We start from the raw sequence: 20,806 nt of genomic DNA, 5'->3' as shown, positions 1-20,806 counted from the left end.
CATAGTATAATACACATTGTCCTGCATCTTCTTATATTACATACACTGAACCCTTCACTCCCTGAACCCCATTGCAGCCCCAGAGCATCATCACACAGTGTTTATAACAGTTCATCTTTCCTCCTTACCTGGAGCCCATCCTGCATAGCGACTGGTAGGAAGAAGGCGGCATATACACAATTGCAGAGTTGTAGCACAACATAAGAAAACTTAGTACTTCAAACCTGTAAAAAAAAGTAAAGTGCTGCAATTTACACTAACCACATAAAACTGTTAAAGGGGTTGTCCCACTTCTAACGGTTTTCAGACAGCTCCGTACACTGCGCAGTGGCCAAGGCTGGTACTGCAGGCAGAGTCCCACTTTAATAGGATTCAGCCACTGTGCAATGTACATTATCTGAAAACGGCTAGAAGTGAGATAACCCCCTTAATATACATTGTGCTTACTGTTAAAATCCTCACCTGTTCTGCGCTGTAAAAGTTTCTCGCTGGGGGTGAAGGTCGCTGTAAACCACTCTGAGGAGATCGTGCTGGCTCAAAGCTCCCTCTGTCAAGGCCATGGACCCCAAGGCGGATGGCTAATGTCACAATGAACCAGATATAAATTGCAAAATGTTTTAAAGTTGTAGAAGTTTGACCTTTTTAATCTTAATTACTATTGCTTGCTTATCTATAGATGCCATATTCACTAAAGTCTGGGCAGCACTTTAACTAGGTGGGTAGTACCCGTTGCCTTACAGCCCTGGGGTTTTGACTTAAACTGGAATAAGAAATTTGCAAAAATGACTGTCACTGTCCCATACGTCACAATTTGTCGTGCGGAAACCTATGAAGAGGTTGCAGAAATACACAATCAATTCCATATATGTGAATGGGGTTAAGTTACAGAAACAAAATTGCCATCGGGCAATATCCTAAAAGCCACGTTAAAGATGGGGGAAAAAAGTCAATCGCCAGATCATTGCATTTTACAGTCTAAGAATCTGTGAAAAAAAATGCTAATTTTGTTCAATTTGTTTGCAACATTTGAAGATAAAATCAGAAGTGAATTCAAGACTGAGCAGATGCAAGGTCCATCCTTGATCATTTTCTCTTCTTCTAGGATCCACACCGGATTTTGGCTTTAAAAAAAAAAATAAATAAAAAACCCACACAAAAAAGCCTGAATGTGCGACAGCACCCTAAGGGCTTATTTACATGTCCGTATATTGCCCAGCTGATATGTGGTGTCCTATTCTGCAGGGAGAGGAGGCGGGCTGGGAGCAGTGCACTGAGCTCCCGCCCCTGTTTGCAATGGGAGGGCGGGATGGAGCCAAGTCTCGCCCCTCACATTGCAAATAGGGACGAGGGGCAGAGAGAGAGAGCGGAGAGGGGGCTTGAGCTCAGTGCACTGCTCCCGCTCCGTCTCCTCTCCCTGCAGAAAGGAATACCGTATATCGCACGGGCGTGAAAACCCGACTGATACACGGACGTGTGAATAAGCCCTGACACATCTCAAGCGGATGGGGCAGGTGAGAAGAAGGTGGCTCATGATTCAAACAACTTTGACCTGCCACAATTATTTTTGAAAAACCGGTGCTAAATAGGATTAAGCCAAGGATTGCTGTAGGTTACACATGAGCACAGTAGTTTATTACTTGCGTTTCCCTCTTCTTACCTCATGATAAATTGAAGGCTTGGATAATGATGGAATGGTAAAAGATAGCACTTTATTGTTGCCATCTTTATCAGCAATTTCCTGTAAATAAGAGAAGACGCTGTTTTATTTATGGCTACACTAATAGAGCGCATGTAGTCGTGGGCCCTCGAGTTACACCGGCCTCCGGTTACAGTATTTTTAACCTACAATGGCTGAGGCTACAAGGTTGTCCTTGTGTTACCTCTTTAGAAAGGATTGTGAACTTAAATGATAAAAGGGCTACTAAAAAGCTCTACTTGTTTAAACAATGGGTGCAGATCGTAGCTCATCAGTGGAGAATATTTCCATTGTTCAAAGAAAGTAAATCAAGAAAGAAAAAAAAAAAAAAGACTAATTTTCAAAAACCAACTTTTTAGCAAGTTGTAAATGCCCAACACTAGAGCTTCAATGCAAGTTCTTACCAAGTTGTAAATGCCTAACAGTAAAGCTTCAATGCAGCCATTGCTCTGCCGATCACGGCTGGCAGTTAGACGCAAATAGATGGAAATCAGCTCTGGGAGGAACTGCATGGTAAATCTCTTTAGTCGCACTTCAGAACTGCGATACAGCTCAAATAGCTGGTGACAGATCGGTTCTAGGAGCTGGAAACACAGGAGGAAAAGGAAAAAAGGATACATTTGTAACTAGAGAAACCTAACAAGAGATATATAAGAACATGTATAGTGGTCAATGATTAGGACACGATCCAACAATTCCACAATTCGTCGCCTAGCACCCTTTCTCTGTGCGGTACAAGCTAGCACTGAAGAGCTAGGATTATACTGAACAGATCCCAGGAGACGGAGCTCGCCTTCTCTGAAACAGTGCGCTGCTTAAGATCAGCCAGGCCTATAGACACTGGTTAGTCCATGCCATCTTATCTTTAGTGACGAAGCCTGTTTGCGCCTTAGTGACGGAGCCAAATTTTGGAAATCTGACATGTGTCACTTAACATATCATAACTCCGGGAAGGCTTTACATATCCAAGCGATTCTAACATTGTTTTTTCGCCACATGTTGTACTTCATTTAGGTGGTAAAAATAGACCCATAGAATTTGTGTATATTTATTAAAAACCCCAAAAATGGGAAAAGTTTGAAAAAATTGTCATTTTTAAACGTTTTCAACTGTAATATCTCAAATATGTGCAAACATACTGGATACATTTTTGCTCAGATATATATTTTTGAGGAACGCTTTATTTTCCGGCACCAAGCCAAGATTGTAAATTCTCATAGGTGTCAGAATTATAGATAACCCCACAAATGACCCCATATTAAAAACTACACCCCTTAGTGTATTCACTGAGGGGGGTCAGGAGTATTTTGACCCCACAGTTTCTTTTCAGGAATTAATGCAATTTAGAGTAAAAAAATAAAATTTCATATTTTTGCAAATACATAATTTTTAACACAGAATTTTTTTCTATAGTGCACATGAAAACGAGGATTTACACCTCAAAATGCATACCCCCATTTGTCCCGTGTTCAGAAACATACCCATTGTGGCCCTAATCTTCTGTCCGTATGTACAACGGGGCCAAAACCGAAAGGAGCAGCCGGTGGCTTTCAGATCAGACATTTTGCTTGAATACGTTTTAGGCCCCATTGCCCAATTGTAGAGCCCTCGAGCGGCCAAAACGACAGAGGGCCCCCACAAATGATCCCATTTTGGAAACTACACCTCTTAGCGCATTAATCTAGGGGTGTACTGCATATTTTGACCCAACAGTTTCTGAATGAAGCAATGCAAAGCAGAAGGAAAAAATTATGATTTTTTTTTTTAATCAATTATGTGATTTTAAAAACAGTTTTTTTTTGGACAGCAGACATATAAATGGAGGCTTTCACCCAAAAATGGATATCCCCGTTTGTCCCGTGTTCAGAAACATACCCATTGTGGCCCTAATCTTCTGTCCGTATGCACAACGGGGCCCAAACTGGAAGGAGCAGCGGGTGGTTTTCAGAATAGACCTTTTGCTTCAAGGCGTTTTAGGCCCCATTGCACACTTATAGAACCCGTGAGCGACCAAAACGACAGAGGACCCCCACAAACGACCCCATTTTAAAAACTGTACCCTTTAACGCATTAATCTAGGGGTGTACTGCGTATTTTGACCCCACAGTTTTTAAATGAATCGAAGCAAAGCAGAAGGAAAAAAATACGATTTTTGTTTTTTTGGCAATTATGTAATTTTAAAAATAGTTTTTTTTGTACAGCACACATAGGAATGAAGACGTTCACCCCAAAATGTATACCCCCCATTTGTCCCGTGTTCAGAAACATATGCATTGTGGCCCTAATCTTCTGTGTGGATGCACAACGGGGCCCAAACTGAATGGAGCGTCAAACTTTAACTGTCTTTTGACTTTTACATGACCGCCATTATCCATTGGATAATGGCGATCACGTGACTGAAGACGCTCACCGCGGCCCCCCGTGACCTCTCTAAGCTCTTGGCTACCTTTAGTAGCCAGGAGCAAGGGGATTTTAAATTTTCTCTTGCCCTCCCCAGCTTCTGCGCTTGCGTCCGCCATTTTGGCGACGGGCGCATGCGCCAAAACTGGGGGAAGGTCCGCGGATAAGGATCCCGTCAGGGAACCTCGCTGGTGGCCTTATTTAAGTAATTTCACCTCCCCTCACGAATCCGATCCGTGATGGGAGGTGAAAATTGAGCTTTTACTTTTACGTGATCGCCGTTATCCATTGGATAACGGCGATCACGTGACTGGGAAACGCGTACCATGGCACCCCATGAAATCTCCAGGCTCTTGGCTACATTTAGTAGCCAGGTGCGGGGAGATTTTAAATTACCGTGCCAATCTGCGGCTTTTGCGCCTGCGTCCGCCATGTTGGCGACGGACCCGTGCGCAAAAGCTGGGCAAGGTCCGCGGATAAATCTGGGGGCTTAAGGTACCTAATTTTATCTCCCCTCATGTGTATGATCCATGAGGGGAGATGAAACAAACTTTTTTTTTTTTTTTACACTTTTTAAACTTTTTTTTTTACTTTTACATGATCGCTGCCATTGGATAGCAACGATCATGTGACCGGGAACCGCATACAGCGGCTCCCGGTGACAGCTCCCTGCTCTCGGCTACTCATTCTAGTCGAGAGCAGGGAATTTTAAAATTTCCCGGGCCTCCCGGCTCTCTGCGCATGCACGTGACGTAATGCGTCTGGCGCGCATGCGCAGACGCCGGCGGCAGTGCCGGGGAGAAAACAGAAGGATCCGGACGCTGCGGAGGACCGGGGGTGAGTACTCTCAGCTCCCCTTACGGATCCAACCCGTAAGGGGAGCTGAAACTTTAATTGTTTTTAACTTTCCATTGAGTTTAACGCGATCGCCGGTATCCAGTGGGTGGGATCCCGCGGCCCGGGATGACAGCCCCATGCTGTCGGCTACCTCCAGTAACCGGCAGCATGGAGCGATCACGTCCTGAGCCTGCAGGGCTGTCATTCCTAGAGGATGCATAAAACTACGTCCTCTAGGTATAAAGCCCAGCCGGCCAGGACGTAGAAACCCGATGGGGCCGTGGTTAAGCGGTTAAAGGCCGACTGCGCATGACCGTATTTGGATCGTGGAATCCGCGAACCTCACCCACCAGACAATCCACAGTATTCTGCATCCATTAGCAGGAATAGAACATTCGCATGTTCACTAACACAAGTAGACAGCGATTGCGATTTCCGCTCGCGGAAAAAAAAAGCATCATGTTCTATTTTGGGGCGGATGGCTTCCATTGAAGCACGGGAAAAGCAGGGATTTAAAAAAAAAAAAAAAAAAAAAAACAAACAAAAAAAAAAAGTACAAAAAAAGGCAAAAAGATACTGCATATGTCTGACGGCGAGCCGTCCAGATCATTTGCAAACAGAAAACTGCGTGGACGCTGACCGGGCACAGGGTCAGATTCTGTTGTGGGCTCCCACATGCAGAATCCAACCCGTTTGTGTGCAGCCGGCCAAACTAATTATATTACAGCTGATATTATGTCCTCACACATCATAATTTAACTTAAAAGGGATTTTACCAAGATAGTCTTTTATCACCTGTCCACAGGATTGTTGATAAAAGTCTGATCTGTGGGGGTCTCAACAGTGAGACCCCCACTGAACCTGAAAATAGGGAATCCCATGTCCCGCTCTCCACTGCACTGCAGGGTGCTGTACTTGGAAAACAGGGGTTACAGCCAATATGTTTTGTTTCCCAGTTTTCTAAGCACCTAAGCCCAGTTAATGAACAACACAGCAATGATGGGGGGGGGGGGGACGTCTACATAACTAGAATGTTTTGTGCATGAGAGTGTGAGAAGATTTTAGAACATGTTTTAGGGTACGTTTACACATAGTGGAAATGCTGCAGCACTTCTGCATCCAAAACAATCAAAAGCCTCATGATTTTGACTCAAAATCAGCTGCGGATATGTAGCGGATTCCTGAAGACACGGCGCTTCCCCTCACTTCCAAAGCCTTTGGCCATCAGCATTCCCAGACACCCGGTAGCTTGTAGTAAGCGCAGCGCCCACGTTCAGGCGATGTGGAAGTAGCACCCCCTAACCAGCAGCGCTGTGCTCTCTATAGCTTGCCAGGTACTGGGGAGCGCTGACAGCCGAAGACTTCAGAGGTGAAAGGGAGAGCCATATCTTCTGAAGATAGCTGTGGGCACGGAGCCAATTTTAAGTCAAAATCTGCACCATTGGTGCAGATTTCGACTCCGTTTTAGATGCGGAAATGCTGTTGAATTTGTGGCGAATATTTCCATTGCGTAAATTCCGCAGCATTTCCTCTACATGAAAATATACCCTTCTAGTCTTGACACTTACTGCTTAAAGGACAAGGTTAAACAAGGCTAAATACAAGTCCTTTAGACCTGTTACATTTCCCTTCAGCGCAGGCTGGTGGTGTGGATGTGCAAGGTGATGCACAAGATGAACATACTCTCTGCAAAGTCCTTCTAGCAGGGACTAAAAGCAATTCTGCTTCGGCTTCCTCCTCTGATCAGGATGGTAGACTGAAAGAGGATGCGGGATTTATTAAAATAAAAGGACACAATTTGCAGCATTAAGGAACTGCAAGAAGAAAAACCTGTGCAGGATACAATTAGTAAAAGCAAACAGACTATCTGTACTTTCCATTATAAAGCAAATGATCTGGAAAATAGACGAAGGAGAAATAATTTGCGACCAGTGGGGGTTCCGGAAAAGCTGGAAGGATTGTATCCGAGAGAATTTCTTGAGGGATGGCTGAAATCAGTAATTGGAGGAAGAGATTTCTTGGCTGTGGAAAGGGCTCTTAGAGTTCCTGCTGAATTACCTCCACAGGTGTCACGCCGCTGCGCGGAGGAGACGCCGGACGACCCGCACGCGTCCGGACTGGTAAGTAATGTCCCCATGTGGTGGGCAGGGTGGGATCCAGCAGCGGTGCCCCCGCCCATGGAACCCGACCTGCCCGTGGACATGAGGCCTTAAGGCATGCAGTTGCGGCTCTTCCTAATGAAAGGTTTCTTGGGCTGGATGGTCTTCCAAGTGAAATTTTTAAAATACTTCCAGGATATGCTTCTGCCACATTTATTGATGGTGTTTAACGATTCATTACATGAAGTCTTACTTCCGCCATCAATGAGAGATGCTAGGATTGTTTTAATTCCTAAACCGGGAAAGGATGTGTCTCTTCCGGACTCCTAGCGCCAATATCTCTGTTGACCACTGATCTTAAATCCTTGGTGAAGGTACTTACAAATAGATTACTTCTAGTTAGGACTCATTTAATACATGAGGCTCAGTCCGGATTCATGCCAAACAAACCAACGGCTATACATTTAAGGAGGTTATATCTGAATCTGCAGGCACATCATGGAGTTTGTAGGAACAAGGCCGTTTTTTCACTTGACGCTGCCAAAGCTTTTGAAGTATGGAGTGAAACCATTTGTGGGCTGTTCTTCATTGAATGGGTTTCATGAGAAATTTGTGGCAAGGGTTAAACTGTTCTATTCAATGCCAAGGGCAAGAGTGAGGGTAAATGGTCATATTTCTGGACGGATGGTGTTAGAGAGGGCAACAAGGCAGCAGTGTCCCCTCTTCTCTTTGCCTTGGCAATTGAGCCCCTGGCTGGTTTGATAAGGCATAAAAAAGTAGGCACATTCTTATTGATCGGGGCACTAAGCATAAAGAGATTGGGTAGAAGTGTGAAAACTATGCTGGAATAAGGAGGAGCCAAAGAGGTTTACAGGTCATATTGTTTAGAAACCAGTTATAGCTGTGAGAAGTTGTCATGGTGATCTAGGCTAGATGGAGAAGAAAGTGAACAAATCCAGTCAGAGGGTGAAATCACCTGTGATCACTGGATATAACAGTACTGTAATCACTTATATGGTCTCCAGAGCACCGGGGTATCTACTGCTATATGATTACTATGATAGTATGGGGGTATTAATGGCATTTGTATAGTGATTTTTTTCAGTAACGCCATGGTGGAATTGCTAGTATTGCATCACTCTCTGGTGGCTATGCGCGATTATGGAGTGGTATTTCATTTTCTATACTCTTATTTTATTAACAAGGTATGTTTTTATTGGCATGTATAGGTTTCACTAAATTGTTGGGGGGGGGGGGGCACTCTTTTTGCATATGGGCACTCTGCACTCTCTCCGCCTCGGATTATAGTTATTATGCTATGGGGAAATGGAGGATAGCTATCTAGACTACAAGAGTAAAGTATAAAGTCCAAGTTAGACAGTTGACGGTTATAAAATCCTCAAGGGCGTCGCTATTTTTACCGTATGTCAGACATCCACTATCTCTAATCTGTGTGATCTAATCCATAGGAGAGTTGCAAGAAAAATTACAGAGGCAATTATTATGTTGCCATGTAATGGAATCTGTCTCTGAACATAATTACTTGCTTGGTCTCTGGCTTCATTGATAAAATATCAAAGCTGTTTCAATGTCTTTGTTAATGACCCGTGATCTCCCACAGGGCATCCATACCAGCAGGCAGAGAGTGCCATAGCCGAGGGCGGCACAGCCTCAATCATTCTGTAATATTCTTGTCTACTTCTATCAAGTCACAATTTGATCTGTGAGTGTGAGAACATCATGATCTGAAAGTTTATTTTAGACACTCGACTAATTAACGAAAGGACATTTTGTTCCATTCATCTTCTCAATTAGTAAATGAATGTGGGGGAGGTTACATTAATGGGCCTAACGCCACTTCGACAGATAAGTAATAGCACCCAAAAATGACAAGGTTAATCAGAGGGCAAACTAGGATATTCCACCGTCTAAGCCTAGTTTCACACGGACGATGGCGATTTTGCCGCAAGAAAAAAAAAACAAAAGCAAAAAAAAAAAAAAAAACGCGGTAAAATCAAGTCTTTGTTCACCGCTGCCGCCTGAGATAAAATTGTGCGATTATTAGTGCAGATTTCGCCTTGAAATCAGCTGCCGGTACGCACTCACCTCCAAAACCTTCAGCCGTCAGCACACTCCTTCACCCGGGACCCTGTACTGAGCGCAGTGCCACTAGTCAGGTGATGGCACTCCCACATCTCCTGACCAGCGGCGCTGCACTCACTAGAGGCAGATGGGTGCCCGGTGAAGGAAGCACCCAGAGCACAAAGATTGCAGAGGTGAGCAGAAGTGCGTGATCTTCTGAAATCAGCTGATTTTGAGTCAATCTGCCCTGATTGTGTGGATTTTGAGTCAGTTTTGGAATGCAGAAATGCTGCAGAACCTCCACATCATTCCCGCTACATGTAACCATACCGTAAAACAATTCTCACAGTGTACTTCACTATTTGCCCAACAGCCATTACCCGTTAACCATTACCTGTTAATGGCTACACAAATTAATGAATGAGTTAGCAAGTGGTTATTATCATTCTCAACACCACAGGGACGCACCTCACCAACAAGGAAAATGGTAACAGCCAGCTGTCAATTCAGTCACAAAATATCAAGTTTAAGACAAAACAAAACCCTCCAGAATAGTTATTTTATGAAGTATATCCAAGTACATCAGGGGAACAGACGGGTCCTATTGAACAGGCGATTCCTGCACAGGTTGTATAACTGCAGTATCCACAGAGGTGTGTGAAGATGCTGGTTTACATACCGTGTACAATGTGCAGACACTGAATGCACAAAATACAAGAAAGCAAACAGCTGAGAATTCCTGGAGGCCTTCTAATTCCACATGGTACCACGTCCGCAGCGGATCGCATGCTTACCTCATTATTTGGGTCTTGAATGACTTTATACAGAGCAGACACTAGACTTTTCTTGCGATGGAGAGTTGCAGCATAGGCAGACAGCTGGGTTTCAGGTAATACCTGTTAATAGCCAAGTGAGATATTAGTTTACTGAGAATACTGGAGAGAAAATTCAGACTTGTGTTAAAAAAAATATATTATATAATACAAAAAAAGAAAAAAAAAAATATAATTGATGTATTACATTTAGTCTCATGGTGCGCTTACAGCAACTTTTTAACCCTTACAGATGACTGTAGTAAAAAAGTTTTTCAACACAAGGAACCTTGGGGCATAAACAGATTAACCCCTTGCAGGTTTATTACCAGGTCATTCCCCACAGGGCAGTTTTTTTAAACAAGTCAACAATGCAATTTAATCTCATGAGTATTTGAAAGTTTTGTGCTACTTTGGCAGTTAGTATTATGGAAGGAAAATCTCCGGGGCTTGCTGCCCTGAGTATGCAGTAAAAACCCTGAAAGATTTCAGATGACAGCTCAGTGCTCTGCACATTTCAGCACTGGAGCTGTCCACGGAAATCTTCCGGTGTTTAACTGTATGGTCAATGCAGCAAGCCCCGAAGATTTTCCGGGCGTGCCACTGAAGGGGCTAAATGGGTTGTGTGATTAGAGAAAAGAAAGGCTAAAAAAAAAAAAAAAAAAAAAAAAAAAAAAAAGAAGAAGTGTTAGTGGCTGGACATTGGATAAAAAAAATAAAATTACAGCATGCTTGTCAGTCCAGTCCAGTCATGGACTGTCATGGACCCAGTCATGGACATCCACTAGAAGTCAAATGACTACTGTGGCGTCTTAGTGCTTGGATGATAGCACTGATTGTGCGGCTTCTGATTAGCCAAAGTGGTGACCTGACTTCCAATGGATGTCCACACTGGGTGCCTACGCCTTGGGGGCCGTTTAGCTGTGTCCCGAAAAGAAGGGAGAGGTCAAAAGAGAGGGAAGCATGTTTTTTTAATTTTTTTTTGTGTGTTCATCCCATGCCTCGCCATAAAAAACAATTCTGACAACACAACCCCTTTTAAAAGATGCGTTCACACTTGCTGATATTTTTTCGGAGATTTTGGAAAGGATCTGCAGCAGATTTCAGCACTACAACTGGAGTCAAATTGAAGGTATGAAATTTGCTGCAGATCTGCACCCAAATCCGCAGCAAATCAGTGACGTCTGAACGGGCTTTAAAAAGGGGTATTCCGATAATATCAATTTCGCTACCCGATTTGTGAAGGTCTGACCACTAAGATCCCCTCGATCACCAAAAGGAGTGTCCTGTGTCCCTCTCATTAATTGGTAATAAGTGGAGCAGCTGTGTGCATGCTCAGCCATGGTTCCATACATTTCAGTGGGACTGCCGCAGATAATTGACTACTAGTGCATTCTGGGAGCTAGACAGCAGGCAACAGTTCTAATGCCTTATGGGCATTTCAGCTACTGCAGTGCCAACAAGAGTTAACGGTGTTCCACATCCTCAGAATACATATAATTCTGCAAAGTTAAAAAATGGCCCTCACCGACTCCTACTGCTCTACCTATGTAAGTGACAGTAATTACTCCATGGATTTCTACCATTGTAGTCAGGAATGAAGAGATTAATAATGTAGCAGTGCTATAGTTTCAACCACAATGGGGATTGTTGCAGGGAGAGAAGAACAAAAAGGAAAATGTAAATGGCGAATGTATTTTTAAATAAAACATGCAATTATAGATAGTAGCGGTATCAAGTACTGCAATCCATCGCCTTCTGGCAGGGCTCTTCAAGTTACCCAATAATGACATCACCTTGTATTCTGAGAGCCATTCTTCCACTACCCCACGTTCCGATCCCAGCATCTTCTGACCACGTCCACTGCTCTCTAAGGAAGGAGAAAAAAAATTTACTCTTCAGAAATGTTAACAGCAGGTATATATTATGGACACATTATTAGCATTCAGTTTCTGCAGGTATAAAAACCCAAAGCCAATTGTTTACACTGAATTAGGCTGGGCTCGCACAACCGGTCGGATTCCGCAATCCATTGCAGAAAGTAATTGTGAAGAAGATCTCTCTCGCAAGTGTGAAGGGAAGTTTGACGATTATAGATGAGCGAGCAGGCTCGGTAAAGGCAGGTACTCGAGCATCGGTCTTCTCGAGTACCTGATTACTTATTTGATCTCTCTCACTCCCCCCCCCCCCCCCCACTTCCTGCACCTTTGCTCGGACGAGTAATCAGTGACTCGAGAAGACCGATGCTCGCTCATCTGCCTTAAACGAGCCTGCTCGCTCATCTCTATTGAAGATGCATGCCTGTCAATGCTGGCGTTTCACGCAGAATCCACAATACAGATCCGTTGTTGTGAGCCCGGCCTTATCGTCCAGATTTCCGTGATCCACTGAGAATCGGAATGATGCCCGGTTCGTGTAGAAGGGCCCCGAGTCACAGAGTGGAACACTGGCTTCTAAATTCCCATCTGAAAACCACAAAACAGCTGCATTTGTTTCTACCAACTTCCTTCAGTTGAGCGTTAAATGGGAACCAAAATGTTTTTTCAGTAGATTGAAGATTTGCATAACGAAGCCTGAATGACGTTTTTACAGGTTCCTATTTTTGACCTAACAGTTGTGAAACGCGTCTGACTTGCTAATGACCCACATACTGACAGCATAATGGCTGCTGCTTTTTAGACTCCTAGTTGGTGAAAGGCACATCTGTCCAGCAAGGCCTGGCACAATATTAAAGGGCACGGATATATAGGGTTAAACCGTTTACCCCCGACACTAAATAAAAGTCTTCAGAAAATAAAGCTGTAGCAGAACCTTTTAAATATACATGAGGCCAAGTGAAAGGAGATCTTCCCAGATGGAAAGCAGGACAAGCACTGCATGCCAAAGCCAAAACAAGGGTGCAACGTAATGCAAGACGCAAAATAAGAAAGGACTTGTAAACATGAACGGTACTGCTAACCAAGCAGAAAAGAACATGACCTCTCCAGTCTTCATTGGTTCCCCTGGGAGGTTTGTTGCGGTGATCTATCACCATTTTATCTCCATGTCTGACCAAAGCGTAGTTATATACATATAATGGTTCTGTGTGTTCATTGGGAAGGTTCAGCCTGTAAAACTGGCCATAAACAACTCAATGTTTCGTAGTTATAAGGGATAGAATTACTACTACATAAGAAGAAGTTCTCACTTTTTACTAACGATCAGCAGGGATTCGCCACTTGGGATCGCCGCCCATCAGCCGGACTGGACATCCGCATCAATGGTCAGGGCCAGAAGTGCAATAGACAGCTTCACTCCCATTCATCTATCGTTGAGTTCAGCTCAGCTTAAAATCCATCATCCCTGATAAGACAGACCGCATGCAAAGTTCTCCACGGGCAGCGCTGATGACATTGTTTCAGCTGCTGTCCAACTGGAGAACAATAGCGATGTATTTAGAGAACAGACCACCCGCTGTTCTCTAAATACGTGCAAATGGAGCTTGTTAGCTATTAATGGGCTGTGTGAGCGCTATATACAATTTACCTGGGCGCTGTACCTGAGTACTATACATCACTGTGTGAAAACTGGATACATCTTATCCATATTGAGGAATACTGACTCTGGGCAATACTGTGGAGATACGTGGGCACTAGATCTGTACTTTTATTGTAATCTGGGCACAGTGTTGCACTATATGGGCAATGCCCACTTTATGCGAGCACTGCATGGCATAATGGGGGCACTGCGTGCTACTAGGACATTGATGGTATATCACAGGTTATAAAGAGGTCCTCGGTACAGCTGCTAACCGTTACTGCTGTGTTTTATGCCCTCCGTCGCGGCTTTAGTCAGAAGCTGGCACACAAAGTGAAGTTCAGCGTTTTCGAATGTGGAGAAGGAATATTGCTGCTCGGTTTATCCCGGTGTTCTGGCCGCTTCATCCGTCAGCTACTGCTACAAATTACAGCGAGTGGACAAATGGATTTATCTGCGATGGACTGAGGCAAAGATTACTTCGTGATCCATACATCCTAATTCTCTGCCAGAGGCTTCTAATGATTCAGCACAATCCAGAACAAAGGAGACAATCATCGTTAATACAAACCGCAGAGCAGAATCTACAGACGGCTCCTTCACACCAACGCATGCTGACCGCGTACTACGTGCGCCTGTAATACGCTGTACCCATCTGCCATAGGCACCCATGCTGCAGCTTATATATATTCCGCAAAATACGAGCGCTATAAAGATGGCATCATGTTCCATCTTGGCGCTTATTATGCATGCATTCACGCCAAGATAATCCATGGCAATTGGCGATGCGGAGCAAGTACTACAAGTCATTGCGTATTTAGTTTGTACTGCACAACTGTCTCATGTGGGCGGCCTGCAGCGAATTATGCTTGTGTGAAGCCGCACTATAGCAAAGACTAGAGAGGAAAACAAACGCGGGAAATGACACAACAGTGAATGAAATGCATGAAAAAAAATGTTTAAAAATGGTAATCACGTACACAGATTAGTCAATCCTTCTAAACGATGGCCAATGACTCAATAGCTGCACGAACAAGATACGTATGTAGTAAAATCACAAGGAAATCATTTTTAGATCATTTTTGTTTCAAATGGACACAAACGCCTCACACAACAGGTTTCCAAGAGTTCCCCATATTAGGAGCATTTTTTTTGAGCATTCATATACCAGTTTATAGCAAAAAAAAATCTGTTCTGAACTCCTTCAAAACTTTTAAAGTATCTTTAAACTGTTCATCTAGCATCTTGGAGTATTGAAATCCTGTTCTTACTATGTTAAGGTGCTAACTAGAGATGAGCGAGTATACTCGCTAAGGACAATTACATTGTCCTTAGCGAGTACCTGCCCACTTGGAATAAAAGGTTCGGTTGCCAGCGGGGGGCGGGGAGCGGAGGTGAGATCTCTCTCCCCCCCCCCCCCCCCCCCCGCTCACCTGCGCCGCCACCCGAACCTTTTCTTCCGAGCGGGCAGGTACTCGCTAAGGACAATGCTCGCTCATCTCTAGTGCTAACCACACCATCATATAAACGTATGATGCTGAGACCGCAGTCTCCGTAGGATAAAGGAAGGCAGCATAAGACAGTGTGGTTTGCCCCTAAGTGCCACCACAAAAGGAGAGAAGAAGAATTTTCCGATGACAATGGAAATCCGTGACCTTTTTTGGAAGTAACAGAAGATCTGTCATCAAATTTCAGATATGTGTATTTTATTGACAAGGCTTGGATTTCTCTCCAACGCCTTGCTGTCATAATTGCTACAAAGAAGCAAGTTTTACAAGTCAGGTTTTCTTTTTTGTTTTTTTTTTTAAAGAGATGGTATCAAAAGCTTCCAATGGTGACTTAGGCTCCGCAGAACTATGAGAAGCGGAGGTGATCAGGTCATAATGCTTCAGTCCTACTAGGTTACTAGATATATCAGTATAGTAAACTTTGCCCCATATGTACCGCTAAACTCCAAAACGTTCTCAACTGAAGACTGAATTAAATTCTATCTTTTTTGTTCCACCCCATCCGCTCACTGTGAGGGAGGCCGTCTACGGTAATCCTGATAAAGGCTGTCATTTGTAATGTTGAGTGCCAATCTTCTAGCGGTATAACTTGGTCAAGGGCAAAAGTCATTGGGAAACTGCGCAGCAGAATGGACCCCGATGGCACAAAGCACCTTCCCAGAGAGCGGACATGAACCCCTCTTATTCTCTTTCGTGCTGGAGAAGCTGTGGACACTATCTTCATGCCTGGTGGGGATACCCCTTGGTCCAAACGTTTTGGTTGGTCATCGCGGTGAATGGAGTCGATGAAAGTCCACTGATTTTCATTGACCCACTCGCACTAGTGTCTTTTCTATTGCAAATTTAAAAAAGTACGCAGCATGTTCTATTTCGCCATGTGTTACACGTATACAGCCCTATTCTTTATGGGTTGCACATTAAACGCTGTACATATGCAATACATTGTGTATGTACAGCGGTTTATACACAACTGCGCTAAGAGACAGAGCGAGGAATAAAATAAATAAACTAGTCACACTGCACATGACTGCGTGCATGAGATATGCTTTTATGCGCAGCGTGCAATCGCTGCCGTATGTAGCGATGGCTAGCTAAGGCAACAGTAAAACACTGCGAAACACATGCAGTGTTTTCCACATACAGCCGTGTGAATTAGCCCTAAAGGCCCATTTACACGGAGCAATGATCGTCCAGACGACAGTTCTAGTGATCGCTTTGAGCGATCATTTTGCATAAACTATTAATCAGCTACTTTATAGCAATTAAGTGTGCAAATGAAGCCCTAGCTGAAAGCCGTTAATAGCCTTAGGGCTCTTATCTGCATTCAGCTCCTTTGTTCTCCACAGGAAACAATGCTATCAGCACTCCCTGTGCAGAACTGCTGATAAGGCTGAAGGACGATTTTTAGGTTGGCCTCAATTTAACGATTAGCTAGCAGTGCACGAAAAGCGCACGATGGGCGCACATTTAGACGCAACGATGATCGCTCAAACGATCGCTTTTTAGCAATTTTTGAGCGATCATCACTCCGTGTAAATGGGCCTTTACTGTTTATGCTTCTTGTATGCACCTTTCTTAGATACAGTGTTGTGATACCAACAATACTATTGCTGGTGCAGCGTTATTTTTATACTGCTTACATTTTTAAAAATATTTTAAAATAAATAAATAAATGTAAAAAAAAAAACAAAAAAACAGTTATTTGTATATAGACTCATTTTTATTCCTAAATAGATTCTATTAATTCCTAGTGAGGTCTAGCATGTTGCCTAAATCCAGCCTGTACTTCTACACAGCGCTGGACAATAAGGTATACCTGTATTGCAAAGGTAGGTCCTACAATAGCTAATAGCTTAGAAGCACAGCTGCCCCAAGCTCCATGAAAAGAGAAGGGAAGCCAAGGCGGATGCAAATACCCTGAGTGATTGTTAGTTGGTCATACAACAGGCAGTGGTCTCCAACAGCCTGCAGGAAAGCCACTGAGCAGTCCATTCATTGTGTTATTACCACAGCAAAGACTTCCATAGTAGAATAGCATCTGGCAATTGCCATGTATGCCAGTTCCTACTATGCAGGCACGGGTTCACACAAATGGCTATATCTAGGGTTTGTCTTTGGACGGTGACGGCATGTGTGCTTTGCACAGATTTTAAGTCCTTAATCTGACTTCTTCAGAATGTTGTCACAGGTCCTAATCAAACATTCCACAATCCTCAGCGAATGCTTGTTCTGTAAGTAAGGCATTAACTTGCCTTACACAAGGGTTTTAGGTCACTGAAAACACACAATGTACTTTGGTTTCCAGCCAACATCCTGAGCACCACCTGTCCGAGCAGAGATCCCAAATACGTACAAAGCTGTGAAATCCCCCTAGTTATGAGTGGAGCCCCGCGGCGACCTTATTCTGCGGCACATTCACCGAGGCACGGCTCACACTTACCTGGATTATAGAGAAATCAGTCTTCTACATTGAGCAGCGGGACGTGCTAGGTCTCGAGGGGACTGCGCTTGTTGACTCGTAGGGGCATCCTTGGATCTCTAAAGCTTCAAAGAAAGAAAAAATAAACTAACTTACTGGCAGAAAGAGAATTTATCATAGGCCACGGTCACATCTATCGGATGCAAATTCCGCCGTTTGGCCAAAAATACTGTTGCATGCATCACTAGGTTTTCTGTCAAAGCTAAAGATGCCGGGCTGGAACCTGACGGACCCAGTAGAAGTCAATAGGGTCCATTAGGTGCCAGCAGTATCCATCATGCAACGCATCTGGCACAACAGTCATGGCTTCCGTGTATAATGGAATCTACCCTACGTGTGAACAGAGCCTTAGCCAGCAAACCCACTCCCCGTACAGCAAGTACAAACTGCAAGCACTGTTGCTTGGAAAGGTTGGCTCTACAACCCCATAGGGTATTAAAGTGGTTTGCTGCAAGACACTACATAAGCCCAGTTGAGTCAGTGAGCAAGAGCACCTGCCAAACAGGTCACAGTCCTGGGGAATGCACCGCAGTCCAGTCATGCCAACTCATATAGACGGAAACTTGGAAGCTTCTTTAAAAACTCCACTGATATAATAAGTTGAAAGGCACCCAAGTGAACGGCGCTCCCACAGAACTTAGGGATAGGCATTGTGATAAACAGTAAGCAAGTACAGAAAAATAGGTACTAACACAAACAAATCTGAAACTTATAAAACTTTAGATTAACCCTTTCCAATCCACTGTCTGACACCTGAAGACATTCTGATTGAAGGCTGTACAGCTCCGATGTCGGAAGACGTCCGGCAGGGTATTCTTACTGTATATTACTGGCAGCTATGTTGTTGGGGGGCTTCTCCAGCATGTCCCATACCACAGCACTGGCTCTACCCAGCAGATGGCGCCATTGTATAATGGCAGATAGAGAAAGTCCCCTAGGAAACCCTGAATCCAAAATTGGATTGCAAAGGGTTAAATTCACACAGGCAATTGTGATTTTGGTCAGTGAAAAAACAGATCATTTCCCGTTTTTTGTTTTTTTCCCCTGATCTTAACGTGCGATTTGCACCCATTTTGCATGCACTTTTCACGCACATATTTTTCACAGCACTTCCTTTTTTTCTGGTAGTTCACATAGTAACATGCATTAAAAAAACAAACAAACATTGCACTTGCTTGCAAATCGCTTGCCACGTGACTGCGAGCATTGAATAAGAAGTGCACGAAAATAGGACGTGCGGTGATTTTTCAAACTTGGACGATCAGTCCGAGAGAAAAATCTCTGACGTGAATTAACCCATTCAGATGAATGTTTTGTTTTTTTCTGTGAGAGGTCTGTCCGTCTCGGAATTGCACAGAACAAGGGGGAAGGGGGAGGGGGATGGGTTCTGTGACACAGTCTTCCTTAGGGCTCTTATCCACTTGCACGTTTTTAGCATTGCGATATCGCTGCGTTTAATGCGAATGTCAATGGGACTTTCTAATGTTAAAAACCGCATTGCATGCTTTGCTATTTGTGTGTGATGCGGTTTTTAACATTAGAAAGTCCCATTGACGTTTGCGTTAAAAAAACATAACCAAACAACGCAGCAATATGCAAGCGTTAAAAAAACGCAGGTCTGCAGGAGCCCTTATACTGTTGCAGTTTGCATTCGTTGCTTAATCACATTTTTCTGCAAACTATATCAAAGCCACAACGAAGATACATTGTGGCTGGTTGATCTTTGCCTGGTCATTCATCATTAGGATTACATGGAAACTAGCAAATTATGATGATGATTGGCCAGTGTAAAGATGAAGGCAACAATGGGGCCCGTTACCGAGGGGGAAGGAGTTCCCTCACCATTTGTTGCAAGGATGCAAATGTCCATCGGCTCCCCAGGCACTATTTTACAAACCGCTGATTGAAGTCTGTGGTTTGAAACATTGTGATGTGTAAATGAATGAATGGAGGAAGCCAAGTAAGGACGGCACCAGAAAACATTGTAAGACATGGAAAATTACTGAAAAAGAATCAGCAATATCACCAACTATCAAAAACAAAGTAGACCCTAAATGCAGCGCTGGAATCGGTTCTATGCCCATCGGAGTTTCATGGGACGAAATATTTGTGAACACACATCTGTAAATTCCTGCCATTACCCAAACACACATACCCATAACAAAATCTTTATAGTCGCCCTCCCAAATGTATACCCAGAGATCCCCACATAAACTAATGTCTGCAAAAAGCAAACAAATTGAGAGCATGATCAAATAAATTACTATTACAGATGTCCGTTTTTTCCCTCCAAATCCCATTAGAATAATAAAGAAAATCTAAGACCAGAGCGGCGGCGGCATCATCTCGCCCTCGTCCGCACGGCGCGGAGTGGCGGCATCATCTCGCCCTCGTGCGCACGGCGCGGAGCGGCGGCATCAACTCGTTCTCGTGCGCACGGCGCGGAGCGGCGGCATCAGCTCGCCCTCGTCCGCACGGCGCGGCGGCATCAGCTCGCCCTCGTCCGCGCGGCGCGGCGGCATCAGCTCGCCCTCGTCCGCGCGGAGCGGCGGCATCAGCTCGCCCTCGTCCGCACGGCGCGGCGGCATCAGCTCGCCCTCGTCCGCACGGCGCGGAGCGGCGGCATCAGCTCGTCCTCGTCCGCACGGCGCGGAGCGGCGGCATCAGCTCGTCCTCGTCCGCACGGCGCGGCGGCATCAGCTCGTTCTCGTCCGCACGGCGCGGCAGCATCATCTCGTTCTAGTCCGCACGATTGTCTTCTTACAGATGGTGACAACTGATATTACATTCCCTTTGATATGAAAAACACACTAAGAAGAACGAAAAACCAAGGGAGATATTCAGTGCTGGAAGTACAACGGTAGTACTAGATTGTACCAATGGAATATTCCACATTTTGGTGTCTTCTAAATAGGACCTAAAATGTGACAAGTGACCAAATGGTGTCCACGGTTCGTGGTTCTAACAGGTCATGCAATGGATGCTCTAAAATGACTGCATTTTCCACCAGTGTTCAGACACGCGCTGCAAAACACTGCAACACAACCGCTGGTCTTGTTCCAATTAACTCGTTCCAAATGATGCAGAGTTAAGGGTCTACACATATAACAGCGGTGGGATTTATGCCGCAGTTTCCCAATGTTGTAGGAAAACCACAGCAAAGACAGTACTGTAGTGGTACAATGTGCGATCCCAACCTTATGGCGCTATTACATGAGCGTTAGCCGTTGTGAGGAATGCCTGCAGTATACCGCTAATTGCCAGGCCACACCTGAGCTCGCCATGGTTTCAACTTGCAAGTCCAGAAGCAGTGTGGCAATTAGCGGTAAACAGGGAGGGTTAGCCACGGCTGCCTATGAATGTCTAGTAGCATTCTT

General features: G+C 44.4%; 1 protein-coding gene across 2 annotated transcripts in view; it reads right to left on the bottom strand.

The window, feature by feature from the left end:
- HYCC2 (hyccin PI4KA lipid kinase complex subunit 2) overlaps positions 1-20,806 on the bottom strand; it is a 71,495-nt gene that overhangs the window by 29,697 nt on the left and 20,992 nt on the right. For both annotated transcript variants that reach the window (XM_066575446.1, XM_066575447.1), the window contains exons 3-9: positions 17,391-17,494; positions 11,723-11,796; positions 9,909-10,010; positions 2,101-2,280; positions 1,658-1,738; positions 463-578; positions 129-224 (exon numbers count right to left, since the gene is read on the bottom strand). In XM_066575446.1, the coding sequence (XP_066431543.1) occupies positions 129-224; positions 463-578; positions 1,658-1,738; positions 2,101-2,280; positions 9,909-10,010; positions 11,723-11,773 (626 nt within the window). In that variant the 5' untranslated portion in view covers positions 11,774-11,796; positions 17,391-17,494. The remainder of the gene's footprint in view (positions 1-128; positions 225-462; positions 579-1,657; positions 1,739-2,100; positions 2,281-9,908; positions 10,011-11,722; positions 11,797-17,390; positions 17,495-20,806) is intronic.

The sequence above is a fragment of the Eleutherodactylus coqui genome, chromosome 8 (assembly GCF_035609145.1).
Source record: "Eleutherodactylus coqui strain aEleCoq1 chromosome 8, aEleCoq1.hap1, whole genome shotgun sequence".
NCBI classification, from domain to species: domain Eukaryota; kingdom Metazoa; phylum Chordata; class Amphibia; order Anura; family Eleutherodactylidae; genus Eleutherodactylus; species Eleutherodactylus coqui.
The sequence above is the reverse complement of the archived record's forward strand: the minus strand, read 5'-3'. Positions and strand labels throughout refer to the sequence as shown.